Source organism: Myxine glutinosa, chromosome 6, assembly GCF_964187855.1.
Source record: "Myxine glutinosa chromosome 6, kmMyxGlut1.1, whole genome shotgun sequence".
Classification (NCBI taxonomy): domain Eukaryota; kingdom Metazoa; phylum Chordata; class Myxini; order Myxiniformes; family Myxinidae; genus Myxine; species Myxine glutinosa.
The window spans coordinates 186,027,006-186,049,068 of NC_136266.1; the positions used below are offsets into that span (position 1 = coordinate 186,027,006).

Here is a 22,063-nt window from a genome sequence, read left to right on the forward strand (position 1 = left end):
GGTTGGCCTATTTGGCACTTCCATATGAGCTCTTGCTTCGCGATCCTGTGATCTCAGGTTCAAATCCGATGTACTGTTTTGATATGCCCATTGTCTACCTTTGTCTTTGTAATTCGTATCAAAGGCAACTGACATATCCTAATATACTTTTTCTACATGAAATATAACCCAAAATAATTAAAGGAGCAACATTACATTTGGGGATAAAAAGTTATTTTCACTTTCCAGTCTTTAAGTTACAAATGGATTATTAACAGATGTATTTTACAACTTCTTCAGTTATATCTGACTAATGTTTACATGCATTTTGCACATGTTGCATGCTTCCATAGGTACCTACCTTCAACATTCTCAAAACATGTCATTGAGCAATAGTCATTGGCACTGAGCAATAAACAGAACCGGCACATGCGCTCAGCATCCACTCCAGAATGGCTAATGAAGTTATCATAAGTGATCAGTGATGAACAGGTTCTATTAATTTGATTTTGGCTCCAGACAGACAGTAACAACACCACAAGTGATCCCACGACACTGTAGAGCCTGGCTGGAATGTTGTCGGGATCTCTAAGACTGCTATCTCTGACATTGGGCACCCATCTTGTTCAAACAAAATGAATACAACAACAACACAACATGCATTTTAAAGGCCATTTTCCCTGCTAGAGCGGGGGTTAGCCTTGCGGTCCCCATGACAATCTTCTCCATTTTGCCCTATTTTCTGCATCTCTCCTTGTTAACCCCCTTGCCCGCATTTCTTCTTCCACCATCTTTATCCAAGTCTTTCTCGGTCTTCCCCGTCTTCTACTTCCTTCTACATTCATTTCCATCACTTCTCAACCAGTCACTTTCATCCTTCCTCAACACATGACCAAACCATCTCAACCTGTTCCTCTTCACAGCATCAATCACAGGCTCTATTCCCATCACCTTTCGCAATTCATCATTTGTCTTCCTCTCTCTCAACGATACTCCACACATCCGTCGAACCATTCGCATTTCCACCCTTTCCAAGCTTCGTTGCTGCTCTACGTTCATTACCCATGTCTCGCTCCCATAAATCATAACACTTCTCACACATGCAGCATACACCTTTCCCTTCAGCTTCAATGACACTCCCCTCATCATCAGCACGCCACTCAATTCCCGAAACTTCTTCCATGTCAAACCATGTCGAACCATGTCGAACCATTCAAACAAAATGAATGTCTATTTCAATTGTCACATCATTAATAAACATGTTCAATTATGATGGACCTCTGGACAACCTTTTGCATGATGCAACATTTTCAAGTACTAGTATTGCTCTGGAGGGGTATCCCACTTATGGTCTGCAGTGGTATATATTAGGGTGCGTCAAAAAGCATGACGTTGTCACACGCGTTCGCTTGCTTGAAATTTTGATCCACTTAATGAGAGAACCTGGCAGTATAAAAATCAGTTCAATATATCAATGTTTAGGGGTTGCACACAGTGAATTAATAACCCTATTTATACCGCAAGGATGCCGGTACGAAGGCGATGAGTCGGCATCTATGGTACTTGTCTGATGTTATTCGGTCTCGCTCCCTTTGGCAACGATGTTGCATTTGCTGACAAACTCAAAATGGTCTTTAACATGAACTCTGTGGAAGGATCCCTCGAGCCCAGCCCTTGTGTGTTGGCCGTCGCAAGAGACGTCGTTGCAAAATATCTTCCGGACTTCTTCACCTCCACAACTAAGAGGATCTTCCACCATCTTTAAATCGATACTGCATTCTTGTCAATGCCTCCTGCGGCCTGGATAATATCAGACGGGTACAATCTAGGGAAGGAACGTGTCGGGAAGCTCCTCGTGACGAACAACACTGTTGAAAGAGGAGTGGCCCTCATCCACGAGTTCATGGCAAAGGGTGTACCAAGCACGAGGATCAGCTCCAATACATGACCCAAGTGGCAGAGGATCATCGGCGAGCGTACCCAAAAACAGCAAACAAGAAGGACCTTCTTCGCTAAAAAATGAAAAAATTAAATACATCCTGAACAAAGTGTATGAGCAAAATGTATTTTTTTATAAATATTGAACACGAATTATGTCTTCATATGCTGTAATGTTTTAAATATTAAGAGTGTTAAACCAGACATAGTTTTCATAGTCACTTTCCCTGAAAATAAATAATCAGTACAGGGAAACCAATCCCAGAATATATGTAGTATGTAGTGTGCAAACTTTGTAGTGGATGCGCGACCCTAAATGAATGGCTACTCAAATGAAAATTTGTCAGTGCTGTTTTCTCCTTCAGTGGCTTAATTGAGAAAGCGAGCGAAAGAAATGGGCCACCTTCAGGTTTTTTACCTTATGCAGTGACACACCCATCAGTGATATATATATATATATATATATATATATATATATATATATATATATATATATATAGTATCTGTAATCTGGTTCTCCAACCTAATGAGCGGACAACATGACGTCATCGCCATGCACGTCCGCCTTGCCTCCTTGACATAACGTCACCGCGTGGCAGGCGGTGCGTATCGCTCCCAGCAAGGTGCAGCAGCAGCTGTATGGGACACCTTGCTGGCGGTTCTCCACTGATGATATGAAGGTCACATAGTGACTGATATATATATATATATATATATATATATATATATATATATATACATATATATATTGTTGCGGATCTCGGACGTCGGCTCTCCCCTTATCAAGGGGGGGGGGGGGGGGGTTAATCCCCTTGTCCTTTTATCTGGCCGAACCGAGTCCTGGAAGTTTATAACGTTCCTTCCGGTCAGTGGTAAATAGGGTTGTTGGTTGAGTCTTAGTCCAATTACCTAAGTACTACCACCAGCCGTAAAGCAAGGAGATAACTCCCGCCCGAACCACGGCGTTAGTGGACACGCCGAGCGAAGCGAGCCGCGATTCGGGCCGTTAGCAAGGACTAAACCCGATTATGGCGGTTCCGATCCTGCCACGTTTACCCAATTGAGAAAAGACTAATGCGATCGGATAAAGAGGAAACTCAGAAAATAGGAAGAACAAAGATTGGTTTATTAACAATTTACAAGAAGGAGAAGAGGAAACGAAAGAATGTACAGGATAGGAAGAGGAAGAAGAAGAACACAGGGCAGCCTTAAACAGTCTTATTCTTAATACCCAGGACAAACGTACACACTCACACGGGGATTGTAGATGGTTGATGGCCACCAGCGAGTCCAGGCTCCAGCCCGGCTCCGGTCCAGGCTCCGATCCAGCGGACGAAACCCGGCAGGCAGCTCCGTGTGTAGTTGGAACGAGACCGGACAATTATATAGCGGGGGGAAGCTGGTGTCCTATGGCGTATGCAATAAATGCACACTCGTGCCAAACGCCTCCTCTCTCCAAGGTCCTTTCGCACAGCGCGTTTCCAACCAGTCCTTTACAACGCCGATCGTACGACGCCGTCTTGGACAGTTCTCTCATCAAGCGCACCGTATACCTCTTCACAAAGGTGCGCTCTCCCGATAAGTCCTCCTTTACTAAGGTCCTCCTTTAATAAGGTCCTCCTTTAATCAGCGCCACTGCATCAGTCCTCTGGTAAGTTCTCTCATCAAGTGCGCCGTATATCTCATCAGTCCTTTTGCAACGCGCGTTTCCCAGTGAGTCCTGTGAAAGGGCTTTGCGTTCGCGCTTTTATAACGCAACCAAGCGATCGCTCCGCGAGCCCCAAAGCCACGCCTGTCGGCGATGTCACTTAATAATAATATGTCACTTAACTTCAGCCCTGGTTGGCTGGTTATCGCTTACCGGCCACGCCCTGATGGTGGGTTGACGTGGCCACACCTTCTTCCTGGCGCTCCGCCCCCTTTCTTGGGCCTTGCCTCGTGGCTTATGGCGGCGTTGAGCGAGCGCTAAGGCAGCTGCTGCTGGCCGAGGCGCGTAACACTTGGGAGGGGCCATGAGGTACAGACTGTCGGGTCGCGCTTAATGGCGTCGCTTAGAGAGGGAGGCTGCAAAATGGACGAATGGGGACCTCCTCCTTATTTGATTGACACAACACAAATTCAACTATTGGAAACATGGCCTTACCTATACACATACTAATGAAATAACTGAAGTCCTATGGTGGCCTACGTGTTGCTTGTGGCCTAACTATGGGGTGCAACCTTTAACCCTTTAATGATGTCATATTTATTTACAAGAGTGTGGGTTCTCAAAACCGCAACAATATATACATATATATATACAGTGCATTCAGAAAGTATACTGACCCCTTCACTTTTTTCACATTTTGTTATGTTGCAGCCTTGTGCTAAAATCGTTTAAATTCATTTTTTCCCTCATCAATCTACACTCAATACCCCATAATGACAAAGAGCAAACGGGATTTTAGAAAGTTTTGCAAATTTATTGAAAAGAAAAAACTGAAATATCACATTGACATAAGTATTCAGACCCTTTGCTATGACACTTGAAATTTAGCTCAGGTGCCTCCCATTTCTCTTGATCATCATTGAGATGTTTCTACACCTTGATTGGAGTCCATCTGTGGTAAATTCAATTGAATGGACATGATTTGGAAAGGCACACACCTGTCCATATAAGGTCTCACAGCTGACGATGCATATCAGAGCAAACACCAAGCCATGAGTTCGAAGGAACTGCCTGCAGAGCTCAGAGACAGGATTGTGTCGAGGCACAGATCTGGAGAATCCTACAAAAACATTTCTGCTGCATTGAAGGTTCCCAAGAGCACAATGGCCTCCATAATTCTTAAATGGAAGACGTTTGGAACAACCAGCACTCTTCCTAGAGCTGGCCTCCCGGCCAAACTGAGCAATCGGGGGAGAAGGGCCTTGGTAAGAGAGGTGACCAAGAACCCGATGGTCACTCTGGCTGAGCTCCAGAGATTCTGTGTGGAGATGGGAGAAACTTCCAGAAGGACAACCATCACTGCAACACTCCACCGATCTGGGCTTTATGGCAGAGTGGCCAGACTGAAGCCTCTCCTCAGTGAAAGACACATGAAAGCCCGCTTGGAGTTTGCAAAAAAACCACCTAAAGGACTCTCAGACTGTGAGAAACAAGATTCTGTGGTCTGATGAAACCAAGATTGAACTGTTTGGCCTCAATTCTAAGCATCATGTCTGGAGGAAACCAGACACCGCTCCTCACCTGCCCAATACCATCCCAACGGTGAAGCATGGTGGTGGCAGAATCATGCTGTGGGGGTGTTTTTCAGCAGCAGGGACTGAGGGACTAGTCAGGGTTGAGGGAACAATGAACAGAGCAAAGTACAGAAATATCCTTAATGAAAACCTGAAACACAGCGCTCAGGACCTCAGACTGGGCCAAAGGTTCACCTTCCAACAGGACAATGACCCTAAGCACACAGCCAAGACAACGCAGGAGTGGCTTAGGGACAACTCTGTGAAGGTCCTTGAGTGGCCCAGCCAGAGCCCTGACTTGAACCCAATCGAACATCTCTGGAGAGACCTGAAAATGGCTGTCTACCAACGGTCCGCATTCAGCCTGACAGAGCTTGAGAGGATCTGCAGAGAAGAATGGTAGAAAATCCCCAAATCCAGGTGTACAAAGCTTGTTGCGTCATACCCAAGAAGACTCGAGGCTGTAATCGCTGCCAAAGGTGCTTCAACTACGTACTGAGTTAAGGGTCTGTATACTGATGTCAATGTGATATTTCAGTTTTTTCTTTTTAATAAATTTGCAAAACTTTATAAAATCCTGTTTTCTTTCTCATTATGGGGTATTGAGTGCAGATTGATGAGGGAAAAAATGAATTTAAACGATTTCAGCATCGGGCTGCAACATCATAAAATGTGAAAAAAGCGAAGGGGTCTGAATACTTTCTGAATGCACTGTAATCAATACTCAATCTGATAAATCCTTGCTCACCTTTAAATGAAGTGAGCAAGGATTTTCGAAATCCTTGATTTGCTAAATCAGCATCGGTTGATTCAGTTGACACATTCCCTTTTAATAATGTTTCACTGGATAGAGGGGAATGTACTGTCGTGGCCAAAATATTGGCACCGTTGCACTTTTTTTAAATAATGCACCATTACTTCCAGAAAATTGTAGAAATTAAAAAATCGTTTGGTATCCACATTTGTATTTCTTTTGTTTGCAATGGAACAAAACAAAAAAGCTGAAAAAATTACTAAATCTTAGCTTATTCCACACAGAAATCCTAAAATGGTCCGGACAATATTGTCGTATGTCTACCCTGTAGTGAACACTGCATGGCGACGGATGACCAAATGAGCTTTAACTCCTAGGCGTTCAGTCAATGGCAGACCTTCTTTATACGCCCAGGGGTTGGGGGGGTGTGGGGGAAGTGTACCTGCACGGGTCCACCGGCCGTCTTTGAACCTGCGATAATTAATTCCAAGCCGACACAGATTGAAAATGTACAAAAATACCGGCTTTATCTATCTATAATTCCAGTAATCTCTGTCTGTACGTTTGTACGTTTGTCTGTGACCGCTGTTTCTCGACAACCACGGGTCCGATATACTTTTAACTTGCCAGGTATATTGCTGGGGACCCGAGGATGTGCCTTTTCAAGTTTTCATATTAATCGGACAATTACTTACCGAGCTATGTCCAAAAAACGATTCAACCAATCAGAGAGCAGCGAACTATCGCGTGTGCCGAACGTGGCGGGCACACTCTGCCTCGGATGGCACATTTGAGAGCGTATTCATTTATTTCACGTTTGCAAACTATGTTGGCGTTAAACTATGTTTTACAACTAATAAAAACGAATTTGCGATTCATTCGCTTTCCTGCGCGTTTGTGCACGCGATGGCGATTTCTTTACCAAACTCCGGAAGCCGTTCGCTTTGGACCAAACCATTGCATGTAAATAGAGGGGGGGGATTGTCACCACTCGCAAGCCGTTCGCTTTGGACCAAACCATTTCATGTAAATAGAGGGGGGGGATATAATTTTAGATATAGATATAGTACGGGCATGCCCTAGTTGAAGAAATTCCGGTAACAAAGGGATGCACGATAAAATTAAGATTCCTAAACAGGACGTCCCCATACAGACTCGTATACAACACAAGGGGGAATATAAAAGAACGAATGTAAAAATGCGTGTGTATGGGTACTTAGCTCTGAGCGGCTCCTGAACCCCGTCGGGAATTGTTGACCTTCAGACACAAGGTATGACAGTTTCAACTCGCACCACCTGTCGCCAAATCAACGACAGGGGTTTATTTGGTAGGAGACCCAGGAGGACCCCACTGCTGAGAGATTGAGATACATAAGAAAGCCCGACTGGAGTTTTCCAAAACACACCTGACCAAGTCAAATCCCTTCTGGGAGAATGTCCTGTGGAAAGATGAGACCAAATTAGAGTTGTTTTTTTAAAAGCACATCATCTCTATGTTTACAGAAAACAAAGTGAAGCCTTCAAAGAAAAGAACACCTTCCCTACAGTCAAACATGGAGGAGGTTCAGTGATGTTTTGAGGTTGCTGTGCTGCCTCTAGCACTGGGTGCCTTGAATGTGTGCATGGCATCATGAAATCAGGAGATTACCAAGGCATTTTGGAGCGCAATGTTCAACCTCGTATCAGAAAGCTGGGTCTCCGTCGAAGGTCATGGGTCTTGCAGCAGGACAATGACCCCATACACACTTCAAAAAGCACCAGGAATGGTTCAAGACAAAACGCTGGACTGTTCTGAAGTGGCCAGCAATGAGTCGAGATCTAAATCCCATTGAACACCTGTGTGGAGATCTGAAAACAGCAGTTGGGAGAAGTTACCCTTAAAATCTGGGAGAACTGGAGCAGTTTGCACAAGAAGAGTGGGCCAAACTGCCTGTAGAGAAGTGTAGGAAGCTCATTCATGGCTATAGGAAGTGCTTCACTTTAGTTATTTTGTCCAAAGTCTGTGCTACCAAATATTAAGTGGAGGGTGTCAATAATTTTGTCAATGCCATTTCTTTTTATTTTCTGATTTAAAAGGATATATTAAGTTCTGAATCAAAAACAAAGGTTCTGTAATATTAACAGTGAAATAAAGAATTGTGGAGACCAAATACTTTTGTCAATTTCAACTTGTCTCTCGAGAATATTGTGAGTGATTTGAAAAAAGTGCAAGAGTTCCAATATTTTTGGCCATGACTGTATAGTGTATATTGTTAAAGTATGTCCTGAGAACACATTTTATAAAGTTTTTCTTATTGGCCCTCAGCTTGAACCCTTTTCCCATTGACATTTTAATTTATTTATTTGCTCATGAAACGTACTTTTTGCTGCAAGGAAACAAAAATATAGATTTCCACCCCCTTATCCCTACTCCACCTCTCCCAGAGAAGCTTCGGGAGGATGGGCGCCAAGCAATGGATCGCTTGCTGAGCTTTATGGGGCATCCTGCTATCTCCAGTATCAACTTGACTGCTGCCCTTGGGTCTTTGGCCTCTATTGCTCGGCAGCGGCCTGTGTTCATGGCACAGGTGGTGCAAGCGTATGAGATCCTTCATGGTATGGAAGAGTCAAAGTGACATTCTTATTACAGCTTTTTATTTCGTCTAGTTTGTTGTCTCTTCCCTCCCCACCCCCATAATTCCTTGTGGACTGGGTATTACTTCTTGATCAAGGTGTGTGTGTGTGTGTGTGTGTGTGTGTGTGTGTGTGTGTGTTTCATTGTGTGTGTGTTTCATTGTGTGTGTTTCATTGTGTGCGCGTTTCATTGTGTGTGTGTTTCATTGTGTGTGTGTTTCATTGTGTGTGTGTTTCATTGTGTGCGCGTTTCATTGTGTGCGCGTTTCATTGTTTGGTATTTCCGTATATCCTGCATCAGTCCTGCTGAGAGCTCACATGATCGTTCACGTTTCCACTCACCAAGCAAGTGATGACAAGGTGATTTTCCACCAGGTTTCTGCAGGGCCTTGTGGTCCAGTGGTCCACCATCAACACTCTTTTGGTGAAACTCCCAAAATGCAGAAGCACTGCTCACTTCCACTCATTCGTTCCTCTTTTTCCCCACTGTGGCACCAACTTCCACATTCTCTTCAATCTCATTCTTTCCTCCAGGTCTTCAAGACAGATGTTCATCACCTTCTCAACCCTCATCTCATCCAAAACACCTTCTCATCCCTCATCACCTTCTCAACCCTCATCAAAAAACCATGATTTTTTCTTCCGCTATTACCTCTCCCACGCCCTCTTCCCCCTCCCAGATGTGTTTCGACCACCGGGGTGTAATGCATCTTTTGCTTTCTCTGGATTTTTGTTGTTGCTAAAGTGGAAATCTTTCTCTGTTTATTCTGCATTCTTTGCTTCTCCATTGATTTGCTGAATTGTAACCTTTACCCCCAATCTCTTTCTATTATTACACCGTATTTTAGCAAACTTGCCACCAACGCTGGCCAAGTCGCAAGTGAGCAGTGTGCGCAAGAATTTAAAACTGCACCTGCTCACATTGCTACGGCTGTCTGCTGCAGCAGAATTCCAGTCCCAAGTGACCACCTTGCTATATGACCTTGGTTGCACTGCTCCAGAGATTGCACGGAGCACGGGCATGGCTCGTGACGTGCGTAAACGGCAAAGGGATGACACTGACTCCACAACTAAAAAGGGTCGTTTTGGTAGGTCTTAACTTACTTTAATGCTTCATTTCTTAAGGGGAAACAATGCTTAAAGTTCAAAAAAACAAAAAAAAGAGTTATTCCTGTGTGATTATTGATTTATTTATTTTTTCCCAATTTGCATCCTTGGATGAAATCATTGACTGTAAAGCACCAAATGCAATTTATTGGAATTTTCCCTGTAATTCATCTGGATGCTGCTAATAACAATAAGTACGGTATAACATAAACGGTATTTTCACCAACTTGTGCAAATGCAGAATACTGCTTAAAGGGACATAATCATGGCATTTTTGAAGAGATATGTTTTGGAGGATGATATTCCTGACCCATTAGAATTTAGAGGATGATATCCCTGACCCATTAGAATTTAGAGGATGATATCCCTGACCCATTAGAATTTAGAGGATGATATCCCTGACCCATTAGAATTTAGAGGATGATATCCCTGACCCATTAGAATTTAGAGGATGATATCCCTGACCCATTAGAATTTAGAGGATGATATCCCTGACCCATTAGAATTTAGAGGATGATATCCCTGACCCATTAGAATTTAGAGGATGAATATCCTTGACCCATTAGAATTTAGAGGATGATATCCCTGACCCATTAGAATTTAGAGGATGATATCCCTGACCCATTAGAATTTAGAGGATGAATATCCTTGACCCATTAGAATTTAGAGGATGATATCCCTGACCCATTAGAATTTAGAGGATGATATCCCTGACCCATTAGAATTTAGAGGATGATATCCCTGACCCATTAGAATTTAGAGGATGATATCCCTGACCCATTAGAATTTAGATGATGATATCCCTGACCCATTAGAATTTAGAGGATGATATCCCTGACCCATTAGAAATTAGAGGATGATATCCCTGACCCATTAGAATTTAGATGATGATATCCCTGACCCATTAGAATTTAGAGGATGATATCCCTGACCCATTAGAATTTAGAGGATGATATCCCTGACCCATTAGAATTTAGAGGATGATATCCCTGACCCATTAGAATTTAGAGGATGATATCCCTGACCCATTAGAATTTCGATGATGATATCCCTGACCCATTAGAATTTAGAGGATGATATCCCTGACTCATTAGAATTTAGAGGATGATATCCCTGACCCATTAGAAATTAGAGGATGATATCCCTGACCCATTAGAATTTAGATGATGATATCCCTGACCCATTAGAATTTAGAGGATGATATCCCTGACCCATTAGAATTTAGAGGATGATATCCTTGACCCATTAGAATTTAGATGATGATATCCCTGACCCATTAGAATTTAGAGGATGATATCCCTGACCCATTAGAATTTAGAGGATGATATCCCTGACCCATTAGAAATTAGAGGATGATATCCCTGACCCATTAGAAATTAGAGGATGATATCCCTGACCCATTAGAATTTCGATGATGATATCCCTGACCCATTAGAATTTAGAGGATGATATCCCTGACTCATTAGAATTTAGAGGATGATATCCCTGACCCATTAGAAATTAGAGGATGATATCCCTGACCCATTAGAAATTAGAGGATGATATCCCTGACCCATTAGAATTTAGATGATGATATCCCTGACCCATTAGAATTTAGAGGATGATATCCCTGACCCATTAGAATTTAGAGGATGATATCCCTGACCCATTAGAATTTAGATGATGATATCCCTGACCCATTAGAATTTAGAGGATGATATCCCTGACCCATTAGAATTTAGAGGATGATATCCCTGACCCATTAGAATTTAGATGATGATATCCCTGACCTATTAGAATTTAGAGGATGATATCCCTGACCCATTACAAATTAGAGGATGATATCCCTGACCCATTAGAAATTAGAGGATGATATCCCTGACCCATTAGAATTTAGATGATGATATCCCTGACCCATTAGAAATTAGAGGATGATATCCCTGACCCATTAGAAATTAGAGGATGATATCCCTGACCCATTAGAATTTAGATGATGATATCCCTGACCCATTAGAATTTAGAGGATGATATCCCTGACCCATTAGAAATTAGAGGATGATATCCCTGACCCATTAGAAATTAGAGGATGATATCCCTGACCCATTAGAATTTAGAGGATGATATCCCTGACCCATTAGAATTTAGATGATGATATCCCTGACCCATTAGAATTTAGATGATGATATCCCTGACCCATTAGAAATTAGAGGATGATATCCCTGACCCATTAGAAATTAGAGGATGATATCCCTGACCCATTAGAATTTAGAGGATGATATCCCTGACCCATTAGAATTTAGATGATGATATCCCTGACCCATTAGAATTTAGAGGATGATATCCCTGACCCATTACAAATTAGAGGATGATATCCCTGACCCATTAGAAATTAGAGGATGATATCCCTGACCCATTAGAATTTAGATGATGATATCCCTGACCCATTAGAAATTAGAGGATGATATCCCTGACCCATTAGAAATTAGAGGATGATATCCCTGACCCATTAGAATTTAGAGGATGATATCCCTGACCCATTAGAATTTAGAGGATGATATCCCTGACCCATTAGAATTTAGAGGATGATATCCCTGACCCATTAGAATTTAGATGATGATATCCCTGACCCATTAGAATTTAGAGGATGATATCCCTGACCCATTAGAATTTAGATGAGATATTCCTGACTCATTAGAATTTAGAGGATGATATCCCTGACCCATTAGAATTTAGAGGATGATATCCCTGACCCATTAGAATTTAGATGAGATATTCCTGACCTATTAGCATTAATAAAAATTGGGGAGATTAATATGCAGGATAATCACGTTTTATAGTCGGACTATTTTCACTTCGGTTATGCAAATGAGGTACTTCCGTCTATTTGTGTGACGTCACGAGTTCACACGTAATTAACAGACGTATCGGCGTTTCATCAGAATCATGAAGTTATTCTGGCGTTCAAGATGCCGATGTGCCAAGCTTTTAACTGTTAAGTCGATGTATGTATTAAGTGGATCAGCCAAACATTGTTTCCCGTGCAACAGATGATGATGAAAAGGATGTCGAGTCATCTGGAGCATTGCTGCCTCTTGTTGGGAAAAGCAGCACGAAGCCCACAAACCAGTTAGCAATTGACATCACTGCAGAGGCATTCGTCCCCTTGCTAACACCAGCAAATGTGGCAAAACTGGTGAGTGCATCACACAAGTTGAATGTGTTTCTTGGCTTCAGCCATGGAATAAGGAAATAAAATGTCGGGTAAGCCTAAAGACTGAAAGAAAAAACGTTTTATTTTTGTTTTTAATTTCACAGAATCTTGTTTCGCACAATTGCGTTGCAATTTATTTATTTAGGAGACTTTTTTTGTATACAAAGTCGATTCTTGTGGAAGAGCTCAAACACAGAATGGATCAGGAGGCAACAGAACACGAGGAACATCAGAAAGACAAGCGGGAAATGCCAATAGCGGAGCTGAGGGAGGAAATATGCATAGACAGAGACACCAAGGGGTGTGTGGTTGAAGATGGGGAGTAAGGGAGAATGCAGGGGGTGGATAAGATGGATACAGGAGCAAACTCTCAGAAAAATCAGGAATGAAAAACTAGAAATTTGGGGCACAAAGGATGGCGGTGGGAGTAGGGGTGCTTTAACGGGGGTAGAAAAGATTGTAGTTTTGGATGGGGGATGATCTGAGGTGGTGGTGAACAGCTGTCTTGAACACCTGGAGGGAAGAGTGAGAGTGAAGAGAATGTGGAAATTGGTTCCACAGTTGGGGAAAATAGAGGAACAATTGAGTGGAGGTGAGCAGTGATTCTGGATTTTGGGAGTTTCACCAGAATGGGATTGATGGTGGACTGGGTGAGCCCTGCAGAAACCTGATGTGGGACAAATCGCGGAAAGAGCAAAGGGTGCAAGGCCAGAAAGGAGGCGGGTGAAGACGGAAAGACCACTGACCTGTCTGCGATGACGAAGCGATAGGCCCATAGGCTCAGTTTCATCGCTGGAGATTCCAATAATCTTGAAGGCCTTGGTCAACTTGAGCAAGATGCGAGGCAGGGGATCCAGCCCAAAAGGAGAGTGCAGTGTTCCATCAAGCTGTGAATGAAGGCCTTGTGTGTGGATAGGAGTTCAGGTGTGACAAGGAAGGACTTTGTACGACGAAGGATGCCCTGTCAGCGACTGGTGGAGGCCAACTTTGACATGTGGTTTACCCAACAAATATTGATCAGAATACCACCAATTACCCAACCTGGATGTGCATAATTGTTTCAACATTGTGATGCGGAGTCCAATAGGATGGTGCAGATGTCCACTATACCTTTGAGCTGTGTTGTGTCTGTTTGATTCCTTACCTGACTATAAACTGCTGGATTGGTCTTCCCAGGCAGGGCATTGCTCCATGCCATCCCTCGGATGGATGTTAAGTTGGAGATGACCCATCTGCTCGCATCAGTTAGTGGATGTTGAAGATCACATGATGTATTTCACAAAGAACTAGCTTGTTCTTGCCACTGCCCTGGACAAATTTCAAATTCTTGCCAAAATCGACTCGAGTCTATAACGTCGGGCCTGAGCAGCCAGTTTGTGAAAAACTTGGGCCAAATTTGCTACACGACCAATCGTACAACAACTTGAGATTAGTTGGAGTCTCTAAGGAAGTAAGGGTAGTGGTAATTACCCTGTGCTGGCGAAACGAAAAGCAGGGTTAAGCATTCAGTTGGTACGTGTGCCATGTGTCGTACGTGTCTGCATTTTAAAAATTCTTTTTCTCGGCAACCGTTGGTCCGATTGACACGAAATTTTACCACCTGTCTGCATTATGTTGTCTGTCTGTCTGTCTGTCTGTTTGTGAACAGAATATCTCAAAACGTTGTGGACAGATTTGGACGGAATTTGGTGGAGAGACTGGGTCTGTGATAAAGACGAAATGATTAGATTTTCGTGAAGAACCGGATCCGGATCCGGATGCCAGAATTTGTAAAGTGATTTTTCACCAATGAAAGACAGAGCCAAAAACGATATATAGCACGATTTCTCAAAAAAGTTGTGGATGGATTCGGATGAAACTTAGTGGACAGGCTGGGTCTGTGGTAAGGACAAAATGATTAGATTTTCGTGAAGAACCGGCTCTGAGAATTTTTAAATTCTTTAAGTGATTCTTCACCATTGACGGTATATATTTTAAAAAGTTGTGGGTGGGGTTTTTTTTTTTGTATATAACATCGAGGCTCGTGTAAGAGCTAACATTAATCAAACAAAAAACATAAATGGACACATAAAACATATAATAAAGGGAGGGGGAGACAAGATGGGGAGAGAGATGGAAGCACAGAAGCACAACAACAGTAGAGAACAGGGACATCGGTAGATCTGTGGAAGGGGGAGGGCTGGGGGAGGAGGGAGGGGCACATGCTTTAAAGCTGCGTTCCGCAACCTTTTTAGCCCAGGACCCAATAAAAAAACCCAGGCATTTAGTCGCGACCCATCGAACCCCCCCACTCCTCCTCCCCCCACAAACCGTCATGGAAATATCGATTGCTTATGACGTTAATATCTTGGTAAGGGTTCGGTTCATCATCTTTGTTCAGTAGTACAATTCGTAATTGAACAGTAAAGCAAAGTGACGACAACCATACCGAGTTTGATGTGATTGCCGAACGTACTTTTAAAAAAGAGGCAAAGTTTAAGAATGGCTGTATTGCAACAAACAATAAAACTTACGAAGTTGTGATATACCAACGTATACATGGCACGAGTAATAGTAAGCAAGAACCCGACACATCAATATTCTAAAGACGAAATGAAAAACTAAATTTAACTATACTTACAGCGCCATGTATTACTTTATGAACCTACAAACCGCCAATGCAGTGAAATACTTTTACGAAAAAACCCCCAAAAAAACTTACCCGCAATAGTGTACGGTTTCTTTTCTTTGGCTATCTTCTCCGCCACCAGGTAGCTGGCTTTGGTCGGTCCCTTCGACGGAAAAACAGCCGAACTCATTACTGACTTGCTGTTGTTCATCTCGCGTTCTTTCCGGAGAAAAAACTCCCGCGACTTGTTCACATGATCTCCATGTTTCTTCTCGAGGTGCCGTTTCATCTTTTGGGGCCTGAGGGACTCGTTGGCCAGCACGTCAAGGCAAATCACACACTGTGGTCGACGAACATTGTGCTTATCGATATTCAAGGTGAACCCATAGTTCAGGAACACAGGCTGATACTTTCTAGCCGTGGCGAGTACCTTCCGCTCACAGCTCAATCTTTCAAATGAAAAGCAATGGACATTCGCGTGTCGGAAACTAAACGTATGATCTGTCGGACCGCACGGTACATTGCGGTACATCGGTACATCGCGGTACATTGCGGTACATCGGTACACCGCGGTACATCGGTACAGCACGGTAGAAGAGTCCACACTATAAAGTTTGTGTCGGCGTTTGTTTGATCTCTGTTCTGTTCAGTCGGGAGAAGTAAATCGTCGATAAAGTTTTTTTCCCGCGATTTCTGAAACGATCGCGCGACCCATTGAAAATCCTTCGTGACCCAAACATTGGGTCACGACCCATAGGTTGCGGAACGTCAGTTTAAAGCAAATTAACACGACTGAAAAAGACCTAGAGGGAGGAGTGGGATTGAAGAGAGTGAGGGAGTTTGTTCCAGAGGCGGGAGAAAAGGGGAATGAAGGAGTGAAGGTGAGCAGAGAGTCTTGATTTTGGCAGTTTAACCATAAGAGGGTAGATCTGGTAGCTGGTAGCTGGAAGATCTTGTGCGACCTGCAGGAATATTTGGGTTCTGACCAAACTATATGGATGAGTTGGTTAGGTGACCAGAACAAGCCGATTAGGTTTTTGGCTCCTGGGTCTGGATCCAGATCGAGCCTATCGGTGGGATACAAAACCTAAACTGTTCAGCCTGGCGGAGGTGTGCGGCTGTGCGCACTACCGAGTGCTGTTCTACTCATGAGTTACAGAACACGTTCGAGCTTCAAGCATTTCGTCACATGCCCTTTTTGGACTTGGAGAAAATATCACATTGGTAGAGGACACGTATTGCAAAGCAATTATCCTTCATGTTATACTTAATTTTGCTGCAGGAAGCATGACCCTTGACTGTAAATATTCTATGGATTAATGTTAATTTCCCTTCAGGTGATAAATTCTGCAATATGTATACCTGAGTGCAGAGCTCCCATTTTGGTTCATATTCGCATTTCTTTTTGTTTTACGAATTGTATATGTTTAAAGCATGTCATATCGAGATTGTAAGCCTGGTGTTGGTTAATTAATGAGTGGGGGGGGGGGGGGGGTGGAGGAAAGGTGGGGTGGTTAAGGTGGCTGCCTTGAGACCGTAGGGTCTTGAGCTTGAGCCTCTGGTGTGCCGTTAAACAACACCAGGTGGGTTCACACGGCCCGTCGTCTTTCCGAGGTCGACAAAATGAGTATCAGCTCACTGGAAACAGGGGCACTGCAACAGTTGCACAGCCACACTCTTCGCAATGATGCAACCAGCAGCCACAGGCTGCATATGGAATAATAATAGTAACTAGCCGAAACCCGTGGAACATCCACGGAAGGGAGGATGTGGTGTATGGATAGAGTGTACCATTATGGATGGCATAGGGGATTTGCTTGTCCGAGTAAGAGTTAGGAAGAAAGATGAGAATGAAGAGTGCGTATATGAACAACGATCGCCGACACCAGCACAAATGCATGCTCTGGATTGTCCACTCAGTGGACGGCTTGCTTTCGCCTTCGCCTGTCCAATCAGCGGACGGCTTGCTTCGCCTTCGCCCAGCAGACGCCAATACGATGGCGTCGTAAGATGGCGTCGTATCGGCAGTTAATCGGATGCTTTTGGGCCCCAACGTCGGCTAATTCAGATTTTTCGAGTATGTCTGTACGTGATAAACAAAGAGCGCGGTTCGTAGATCGTAAATCCATTAGTGCCGTGGGCATCGGGTCACTGGGTGCGGCGTAAAAGGGATAACAAAGTCGAGTCCTTACGCTATTATTATATAGATAATAGAGATTGTGTCAAACACTGCCCCTCTACCCCCCCCTCAACTACCACCCCCACCTATTCTACCCCAACAGGTGCTGCTGAACATGGTGTTTTTGCCAGATACTATGCCAGCATCTTTCCAGGCATCTTACACTCCCATAGAGTCTGCTGGTACAGAAGCACAGATTCAGCATTTGGCCCGTATAATGGCGACACAGCTCACTGCTGCTAATCTTGGACCTGGTATGTGTGTGGCCCATTTGTGCCAGTTGGTCTCTGAGACGAACATTCCTATGGAATATAAATCCTCACTTCTTTTTGTTACAATTCCAGTCGATAAAACAAGACATGATAACCCAGTGTTAATCCATTGGAGGACTTCATGCTAAAGTAGGGGCCTTGTATTTGTATACCTTGATCAACACTGAGGCTTTAGGCTGAAAAAACAAGCCAATAACTCACTGTATATAAGCACTCGACACATTCAAACATTCCCCTGCACCGCAGGCAGGTTGGTGGTCTTTCTGTCTTCTACCGACTCCTCTCTGGCCTTGCCTCCCCCCCCCCCCCCCCCCCCAGCTCTCTCTGGGCTCTGTCCCCCAAATATTCCTACAGGTCGCATAAGATTTGCCAGCAACCCTCTTCTGGTGAAACTGCCAAAATCTAGACTCTCTGCTCACCTTCTCTCTTTCATTCCTCTTTTCTCCCGCCTCTGGAACAAACTCCCTCACTCTTCAATCCCACTCCTCCCTCTAGGTCTTTAAAACAGCTGTTCACCACCATCTCTTATCTTCCCCCATCCAAAACCTTGATCTTTTCTACCCCTGTTAATTCATCCCAAATCCGCCTCTTTCAATCTCCAACTTCTTTCCTGAAATTCCTGGTTGTGTTCATTTGCTTTATACCATGTACCCCCCCCCCCCCACCCCACCTCGCTTTTCCCCCAGCCCTCTCCCTTCCATAGATCTACCGACGTCCCTGTTTTCTACTGTTGTTGTGCTTGTGTGCTTCCCTCTCTCCCCCTCTTGTCTCCCGCTCCCTTCATTGTATGTTTTATGTGTCTGTGCATGTTTTCATGTTTAATGTGTTAGCTTTTACACGAGCCTCGACTCTGCATACAAAAAAAACAAACCCCACGCACTCAAACATTCCCCCGCACCCAATGCATTCAGACATTTCGCTACACCCCACACACTCAAACCTTCCTCCACATCCCACACACTCAAACATTCCCCTGCACCCCATGCATTCAAACATTTCTCTGCACCCCACACACTCATTCAAACATTCCCCCACACCCCACACACTCAAACATTCCTCCATATCCCACACACTCAAACATTCCCCCACACCCCATGCATTCAAACATTTCTCTGCACCCCACACACTTATTCAAACATTCCCCCACACCCTACACACTCAAACCTTCCCCCACACCCCACACACTCAAACATTCCTCCACACCCCACACACTCAAACCTTCCTCCACACCCCACACACTCAAACCTTCCTCCACACCCCACACACTCAAACCTTCCTCCACACCCCACACACTCAAACCTTCCTCCACATCCCACACACTCAAACCTTCCCCCGCACCCCACACACTCAATCAAACATTCCCCCGCACCCCACTCACTCAATCATACATTCCTCTGCACCCCACACATTCAAACATTCCCCCGCACCCCACACACTTAATCAAACATTCCCCTGCACCCCACACATTCAAACATACCGCTGTACCCCACACATTCAAACATTCCCCCGTACCCTACACACTCAATCAAACATTCCCCCATACCCCACTCACTCAATCATACATTCCTCTGCACCCCACACATTCAAACATTCCCCCGAACCCCACACACTCAATCATACATTCCTCTGCACCCCACACATTCAAACATTCCCCCGAACCCCACACACTCAATGAAACATTCCTCTGCACCCCACACATTCAAACATTCCCCCGAACCCCACACACTCAATCATACATTCCTCTGCACCCGACACATTCAAACATTCCCCCAAACCCCACACACTCAATCATAAATTCCTCTGCACCCCACACATTCAAACATTCCCCCGCACCCCACACACTCAATCAAACATTCCCCTGCACCCCACACATTCAAACATTCCTCTGCACCCCACACATTCAAACATTCCCCCGTACCCTACACACTCAATCAAACATTCCCCCATACCCCACTCACTCAATCATACATTCCTCTGCACCCCACACATTCAAACATTCCCCCGAACCCCACACACTCAATCAAACATTCCTCTGCACCCTACACATTCAAACATTCCCCCATACCCCACACACACAATCAAACATTCCTCTGCACCCCACACATTCAAACATTCCCCCGTACCCTACACACTCAATCAAACATTCCCCCATACCCCACTCACTCAATCATACATTCCTCTGCACCCCACACATTCAAACATTCCCCCGAACCCCACACACTCAATCAAACATTCCTCTGCACCCTACACATTCAAACATTCCCCCATACCCCACACACACAATCAAACATTCCTCTGCACCCCACACATTCAAACATTCCCCTGTACCCTACACACTCAATCAAACATTCCTCTGCACCCCACACATTCAAACATTCCCCCGCACCCCACACATTCAAACATTCCCCCATACCCCACACACACAATCAAACATTCCTCTGCACCCCACACATTCAAACATTCCCCCATACCCCACACACACAATCAAACATTCCTCTGCACCCCACACATTCAAACATTCCCCCGCACCCCACACACACAATCAAACATTCCTCTGCACCCCACACACACAATCAAACATTCCTCTGCACCCCACACATTCAAACATTCCCCCGCACCCCACACACACAATCAAACATTCCTCTGCACCCCACACACATTCAAACATTCCCCCACACCCCACACACATAATCAAACATTCCTCTGCACCCCACACACACAATCAAACATTCCTCTGCACCCCACACACACAATCAAACATTCCTCTGCACCCCACACACACAATCAAACATTCCTCTGCACCCCACACACACAATCAAACATTCCTCTGCACCCCACACACACAATCAAACATTCCTCTGCACCCCACACATTCAAACATTCCGCCGCACCCCACACACACAATCAAACATTCCTCTGCACCCCACACCCACATTCAAACATTCCTCTGCACCCCCCACACACAATTAAACATTCCTCTGCACCCTACACACCCAAACATTCCTCTGCACCCCACACACCCAAACCTTCCTCCGCACCCCACACACTCAAGTCTTCCTCCGCACCCCACACACTCAAGTCTTCTTCCTCACCCCTCACCACAAAAGCCTTGCTTTTCCCCCACAAAGCATCACCCCCCCCCCACCCCCTACCCCTCCCCATTCTCCCCCACACCCCACCCCACCTCCCCATCCTGCACCTTTCAAACACCTCCTCCTATCTCTAACTGTCTCGACCTCAAACATCTGGGGTCTCTGTGTAACCTGACAGATCTCTCGATCCAGGCCACTGCCGATAAACCAGACATCATCTGTTTAACAAGATCCATCCTCCTACAGGACATCCCCAACTCCTTATTGTCTGTCTCCAGTTATTGTCTCCTCTGATTTTATAGGCCTGAACCACACCTTGGTGGCAGAGTTGCACTTTTCATCAATAACACAATTTATCACTGTCCTTGTACTGAACTTACACCTCCCAAGCCCCAGGAGTACCTTTGCTGTGACTTTCCCTCTGCTCTCACCTTTTTGTTTGTCTGTGTGTTGTCCCGTCCTCCTACCAGTGACGACTCCATCTACATCTACTCTCAGACAACATGGAGAAACTTTTGACCACTAATCCCAACTCTTTCTTCCTCATGTGGTGATTTCAATTGTCACCATGCTAATTGGCTGGATGTTGGTACTTCTCTCACCAGCCATGACACTTCAGCAAAGGGCTTCTGTGAATCCATGGGACTGACTCAATCCGTGAACTTTCCAACCCGGGTTTCTCCCAATGACACAGAATCCGGGAGCAATTGGGTACGACTGTGAAGGGTGGATACAGAGAGAGAGAGAGAGAGGTTAGAAACACAAGATTTTGAAGCAAACACAGAATTGAGGCATTTGGCCGTCTCACGAGCGGAGTCGGCTGTGGTGCCATTTGAAGAGAGGGAAGGAATGGAAGGTGAGCATGCACCAGATACAGACTTGACAAGGCACCACCGGGTTTTAGAGGAGGGAGACGAGTTTGAAAGTTCATTCTTGACGTTGGACAGATGTTGTTTTCTCGCCCTCCTGAGAGTAGACACACACGCACTTGTTGCGGGATTTGTGGAATGATCTGAGGTTGCCTTTGGTTGGATTTCCCTTCCAGGAGGAGAATGCAAGTTGTTTTAAAGCAAATCCCTCACCACAGGATTCAGAGTACCATGGGTGGG

The 22,063-nt window shown here is 44.6% G+C and overlaps 1 protein-coding gene across 2 annotated transcripts in view; it reads left to right on the forward strand.

Moving 5' to 3' along the window:
* The window catches only part of SYMPK (symplekin scaffold protein), a 168,239-nt gene that overhangs the window by 92,828 nt on the left and 53,348 nt on the right, over positions 1 to 22,063 (forward strand). For both annotated transcript variants that reach the window (XM_068119053.2, XM_068119054.2), the window contains exons 8-11: positions 8,318 to 8,488; positions 9,355 to 9,594; positions 12,640 to 12,785; positions 17,694 to 17,844. In XM_068119053.2, the coding sequence (XP_067975154.1) occupies positions 8,318 to 8,488; positions 9,355 to 9,594; positions 12,640 to 12,785; positions 17,694 to 17,844 (708 nt within the window). The remainder of the gene's footprint in view (positions 1 to 8,317; positions 8,489 to 9,354; positions 9,595 to 12,639; positions 12,786 to 17,693; positions 17,845 to 22,063) is intronic.